The sequence below is a fragment of the Otolemur garnettii genome, unplaced genomic scaffold, assembly GCF_000181295.1.
Source record: "Otolemur garnettii isolate 467f Iridium unplaced genomic scaffold, OtoGar3 scaffold00004, whole genome shotgun sequence".
Taxonomy (NCBI): Eukaryota; Metazoa; Chordata; class Mammalia; order Primates; family Galagidae; genus Otolemur; species Otolemur garnettii.
The window spans coordinates 24,484,751-24,491,024 of NW_003852399.1; the positions used below are offsets into that span (position 1 = coordinate 24,484,751).

A 6,274-nucleotide genomic window follows, 5' to 3' on the forward strand; every position below is an offset into this window, starting at 1 on the left:
CGCTTTACAGCGTCGTGGCTCGACAACGTTGAGCCGCCCAATCGAAAGGGCCTTACCGCCCGTTTCCCGGAGCCCCGCCCCCTCATCGCCGTGCCCCCGCCCGCCGGTCTCTTCCCTCCTCCTCCTCCTCCTCCTCCCGTTCGCCCCTCCCCCGCTGCTCCCGAGCGGAGCCTGCGAGACGGAGAAACTGGGGCAGAAGTGAAGATGGCGGCGGCGGTGCTGGTGGCGGCGGCGGCTTCTCGCCAGTGACGCGCGGTGTGGGCTCTTCTTTCTCCCCACCTTCTGTGGTCCGGACCCCGTCCGCCGCCGGGACCGTACCGTCCCCGCAGCCCGCAGCCCGTAGCCTGTCCCTTTCCTCCCTCCCCAGTCGCTTCCTCTCCCGACGCCCGGCTGCCGCTGGCGGCGGCGCGCCCTGGGTCCCGACCGCCAATTTCTCGCTCCGTACTGTCGCCGAGGGGAGCGGGTAGCGTGGTGATTTGCCCTCCTGCCCGCCCCGCCGGGCTGCGGACACACGCCCGGCAGGGAGGCGGCGGCGGCGGCCCCTGCGCATTTGCTTCCCTCCATTTGAGGACTGGGAGGCGGCGGCGGCGGCTGTGGGTTTTGGGGAGGGGAAGGGGATTGGGGGGGGCGGGCGAAAGCGGGAGGGGGCAGTCCTCGGAAGGAGGACGAGAAGGAAAGCACCATGACGTCCATCCATTTCGTGGTTCACCCGCTGCCGGGCACCGAGGACCAGCTCAATGACAGGTAATAGGGCCAGCGGGTCGGCGGGCGGGCGGGGGGAGGGGCGCCCTTCCCTCTCTCCCCTCCCCCACGGGGCCGCGCTGGAGCGGGCGCTTCTGTTTCTGCGCGGGCAGTCTTGCTGGGGTGGGGGTCCTTTACTGCCCCCGGCTAGGCCCATCCTTGCCAAACTTATGGTCCCAGGGGCTGGGGGCCGCTGCGGGAGCGCGGTGTAGACGGGACCTGCGGTGTAGACGGGCGGGTGCGCTGCAACCCCCTTTTCCCCCTTCCGCGAGGAACATCGTTGAACTCAACGGAGATGGTGGGGCTCTGGCTCCCGGGGGGCAGGGTGTAATTACCGCTCGGCCCAGGCCGGAGGAATCCATATTAGTCAAAGTTGAATTGAGACAGACAATGCGGATGGGGGATGGTGGAGGTAAAAAGAGAGGGAAGAGGAGAAGCTGGGCAAGGGGCCCCGGGGTAGGCTGGGCCGGACTTGCCCAGGCCCCGGGAGATGTGTCCGGTGGGGTGGTCTGGACCTGTCGGGCCCGAGGATCCCGGGGGAGAGGAGCCGATTCCCGGCAGATCGTGCGCGGGAGGGGGATATGGTGGGGGGAGGGAGAAAGAGAGGGAGGAAGCGCCATGATTATTGTTATTATTATTAAATTTGAGCCCCTGCAGTGAGGTTTGCCTGGCCTGGGAGGGTATGAATTCAGGCGGGGGTGGGGGAAGTGGATTGGATTCCCTTTGCTCTTCTTCTCCTGAAATGGTGCTGGCTGCTTCTGCCACCAGCCCCTGTGGTGCGAGCTTTTTTGTTTCCTTTTTTATTCTAATGATAGTGTTTTCCTGAGTTGTAATTTGACAGCTGAAACCCGTGCGTAGTGTGTCAAAGGAAAACTCTTAGGTTTGCAGTTCAGCAGTGCTGCTTTTCTTAACATGCTGTAAATTTCTGGGTTGGGCTTGCTCTGGGTGGAGGAGGAATTATGATTTTTTTATTTTTCATCTTTTATAAGTAGGCCGTTTTGGTTTAGGTTCCTCCCCTTCCCTCCTCCACTGTTCCTTGCCAGTTTAGGATATTGAATTGCAGGGCTGCATGCTTGCAGAGAACTGAGGTAAAGCAAGACAAGTTCCTTCACTGTTGCAAAACAGATTCAAAGGAGGTTGAGGAAGGCCTCCATTAAAGCATGTCTTAGAATCTGGACTGATGGGCTAAATGTTTACAGGCTCAGTAAGTGGGGGCATTTTAAGCCTCCCTCTCCCCCCAACACTTTCACTATTCTCTGATATTTCTTTTGTGTATAGAAGGCCATCTAGTTCCAAGTTTAGAAGCTGGAAATAATTTTTGCTAAGTGACGGGGTGACTTAAGTTGCATGACGCGATTTGTCATGCGCTTCCCGGAGTGAGGAAGAGGCCTAACTTGCTGCTAAGATACTGGCCTCTGTCTGTCTCAGTATATCTACCCACCTCAGGTGGGGCAGACAGCTTTTAAATCCAAAGCTGGTGGTTTAGTTTCTGGCACTGGGTTTGGATTTGTCTAATCTTTGCTGTAGCCATATTGTATTTAATATGCCTGTGAAACTTTTGAAATACTTCTTGAAAATATTGACAGTTTGGAATTATACTGAAATAACTTTTTAAATTATTTAACATTTTGTTATTTGGTCCTTACTCTGATGTTAATTCATTAGAGATCTTTTAAAGACATTACCTTAAGTTTTTTGGAAACAGGCTAGTAGTAAGGATAGCTCTACCGTCATTGATAGAACCATGTGGTTAATGCTTGTTGTAAACTTGGAAAATTGCAGCAGAGAGCAGAGAAGTAGAGCATGTTTTCTATATTAGGCCTAACATTATGTATCAAGAATCCTGACTGATTTTGTCAGTTGACTGTGCATACCAAAACCTATTTTGTAGCTGTGTTGGGCACTTTGATTCCTTTTTTGTTTATTTTTTGAGACAAAGTCTCAAGCTGTCACTCTGGGTAGAGTGCCCTGGTGTCACACAGCAACCTCCAACTCAAGGGCTCAAGTGATCCTCCTGCCTCAGTTTTTCTACTTTTAGTAGAGATGGGGACTGGATTTTGCTTAGGCTGGTCTCAAACTTGTGAGCTCAAGCTAGCCACCTGCCTCGGCCTCCCAGATTGCTAAGATTATAGGCATGGCCTCTTTTTTTTTGAGAAAAGGTCTCACTCTGTTGCCTGTGCTAAAGTGCAGTGGCATCTTTATTGTTCCCTGAAGCCTGAAACTCCTGGGCTCAAGTGTTCTTCCTGCCTCAGCTTCCTGAGAAGCTGACACTATAGGTACGTGCCAGCATGCCCAGCTAAAATTATCCTATTTTTTTGTAGAGAGAAGCTCTCTTTTTGGTCCCAAACTCCTGGCCTCAAGCAATCCTTCCACCTCAGCCTCCCTAATTTGTTTATTTCTTTCTTTTCTTTTCGTTTTTTTTTTTTTAAGACAGAGTCTTACTCTCTCTTCCTGGGTAGAGTGCAGCCATGGCATCATAGCTCACAGCAACCTCAGACTCTTGGGCTCAAAGGATCCTCTTGCCTCACCCTTCCAAGTAGCTGGAATTCCAGGGGCTGGCCACACCATGATGCTTGGCTTTTTTTTTTTTTCCATTAGGGCTAGGTCTGACACTTAACTCAGGCTGGTTTGGAACTCTTGGGATTAAGCAATCCACCTGCCTCAGTCTCCCATAGTGCTAGGATTATAGGTGTGAGCCACTGTGCCTGGGCCTAATTCATTTTTTTTTCTTTTCTTTTCTTTTCTTTTTTTTCTTTTTTGAGACAGAGCCTCAAGTTATAGCCCTGGGTAAAGTACTATGGCATCACAGCTCACAGCAACCTCAAACTCCTGGGCTTAAGTGATTCTCTTGCCTCAGCCTCCTGAGTTGCTGGGACTACAGGTGCCTGCCACAACACAAGGCTATTTTTAGATTGTAGTTGTCATTGTTTGGCAGGCCCTGGCTGGATTCGAACCTGCCAGATCTGGTGTAAGTGGATGGCACCTTTGCTGCTTGAGCTACAGGCGCCATGCTAATTCATTTTTTTTAAGAGCATTTCTTTTGCTTTAGTTATTTGAGAGTTTTATAAGTAACATACTTTTTATTTATTTTCCTAAGAGACACGGTCTCCCTCTGTCACGCTGGCTGGAGTGCAGTGATCCATAGCTCACTGCAACCTCTGACTCCTGGGCTCAAGTGTCTCTTGACTCAGCCTCCCAAGCAGCTAGGACTAGAGACACATACCACTGTGGAAGGGGTGGGGTGGGGTCCTGCTCTGTTGCCCAGGCTGGTCACAAATTCCTGTCCTCAAGTGAACCTCCGGCCTCCATTTCCCAAAGTACTATGATTACCTGGCATGAGCCACTAGGCCCAGACTTAGTATACCTTTTAAAAAGCTACTTTTTCTTTTTCTATTCCTAGTATAAACATTTAGCTTTGGTTTTGATTCTTGTAGTGTCAGTATATGATATTGGGAATATTAAGATCACAGTGAGTTTTGATTGTATGAAATAAGAAAAAAGGTAAGTGGATCTGAGTCATACTATGTGTGCATCAAGGTGGTAGATATTTGACAAAAAAACAGAAAAGTGCTGTAGGTAAAATTTTAGGGACGTACAGTTACATATTAGCCATAAACATGTCTGGCCTTTTGAGATTTGTGAGGGCAGAATTTGAGACCCAGAAACCCTGAGTTTTGAAGTATTGACTTGTGTTGACTTGTGGCAGGAGCTAAAAGGAAAGATGTGCTTTGCATACCTAGTTGCAAAGAGGATCAACCTACTGCTTGAGAAAATTCTGTTTCCAAAAGAGATTGGTTTTCTGGAACCTTTTAATTAACTGTAATAAGTAGCCCAGAATGTATTCTAATTTTCAGATAAAAACCTTATCAAGTTTTAGTAAATTTTGGTAATGGAAAAGACTGCTACTATGGCATTTTTTTTTTAATGATAAATGTGTCTATAAGAGTCACAGAGTAATAAAATGGTAGTTTTGATGAAAATGGTGTAACTAGATATACTTTATTCTTTACACTAAAAGCAGTGAGATTAGAGAAACAGTATGGTATTGTAAGTAAATCACCCAGTTAAAGAAAACTTTTGGTCCTCATAACATCAGTATTTTCTTTAAATAAGTTTTCTTTTTTAAAATGCCCACATCCTGTTAAAAGTGAAAAATTTTTTCCTCTCAACTCTTTCATAAAAAACCAAAAGACAAAACCCAAATATTTTGTTCAGTTTAACATTTCTGATGTCTCAAGCATCTAAAATGTATGAAAAGAAAAACGTGATTTTTTTCTATAAATTTGTGTTTCAGACTTGCTAATAATAGATAATGATGATACACGAGTGAAGTTAATGAATATAGGGGGGATGGCTAGGATGGAAAGAAGAGGAGAGAAATTCAGAGAACCTAGGATGTTGTCTGGTTTTCCAGAGTGATTACAAGGTTCCTGACATAGTTAGTTGCTGGGCTCTCAGCAAATTTATGGTATTCATTGAGTTGATTTGAAACTGGTGTTCAGATACACTTTGATTTTCTTTCCAGTGAATTTCTTGAGTTAGTGCTATGTTCTTATTTAAAGTATTGTATCGGGAAAACAGCAAATGAATACCAGGAACAGTGTTCTGTATATTGAGGTTGAGGGGAGAGGTGGAAGTGCCTGGTGCTTGTAGCAGTGGTGTAGAAAGAAAAGTCTTCTCAGTAATGAGTTGAAGGAACAGACCCAGAGATCTACCAGAAGTTATCCATGGGTACACAGCAAGCTATTGACATACAGCTGAGGTCCACATGATGGTCTTCTGACTGTTTTTTTTTTTAAACTCCTGGGCATCTTTCTACTCTGACACATGGCTTGTATTCCAGAATATTTCTGCCGTGTCAAACATCCCAACCTTAGAGCAGCCACCTGTCTTAGATTTTGATATCATCTTCCCTGTAGGCTTCCAGTTTAATTTTTGCCTTTTAGGGAAGAGGGCTGACCCTCTTAACCATTTCCTAGTAGTAGGTTACGAAAGGCTTTTTTTAGGGTGGTATTTGGTATAGCATGATGTGTTGTCCTCGTTCTGAATTACTCAGGATGCAGGTTAGTTACAATATGAACCTGTTCTCATTGTTTGGAATTTTCCTGTGAGCTTTGCCTTTTGGCATTATGTTTTGTGCAATTATAAACAGTCTTGTTTTTTTTTAGAGACAGAGTCTCACTGTCGCCCTCAGTAGAGTGCTGTGACGTCACAGCTCACAGCAACCTCCAACTCCTGGGCTTAGGTGATTCTCTTGCCTCAGCCTTCCAAATAGCTGGGACTACAGGTGCCCGCCACAACATCTGGCTATTTTTTATTGCAGTTTTGGCGAGGGCTGGGTTCAAACCTGCCACTCTTGGTATATGGGGCCAGTGCCCTACCCATTGAGCCACAGGAGATTGTCATATCAAAAGGGTTATTCTCTAAGTAGTTTTCCCTTTGAGTGCTGTAACACAAGGTGATACAGTATGTATAAACCAGAGCTTGAAACTGTGCTTGTAGGCAAGTCATTTAACTTTTTTTTTTTTTTTTT

At 46.9% G+C, this 6,274-nt stretch overlaps 1 protein-coding gene across 3 annotated transcripts in view; it reads left to right on the top strand.

The window, feature by feature from the left end:
• The first annotated feature begins 221 nt into the window (after nucleotides 1-221).
• UBR5 (ubiquitin protein ligase E3 component n-recognin 5) overlaps nucleotides 222-6,274 on the top strand; it is a 153,338-nt gene continuing 147,285 nt past the window's right edge. For 2 of the 3 annotated variants that reach the window (XM_023517434.1, XM_023517425.1), the window contains exon 1: nucleotides 683-744. In XM_023517434.1, coding sequence (XP_023373202.1) covers nucleotides 683-744 — 62 coding nt within the window. Of the gene's footprint in view, nucleotides 745-6,274 lie in introns of all 3 variants that reach the window. The other variant, XM_023517422.1, reaches the window with a different exon arrangement.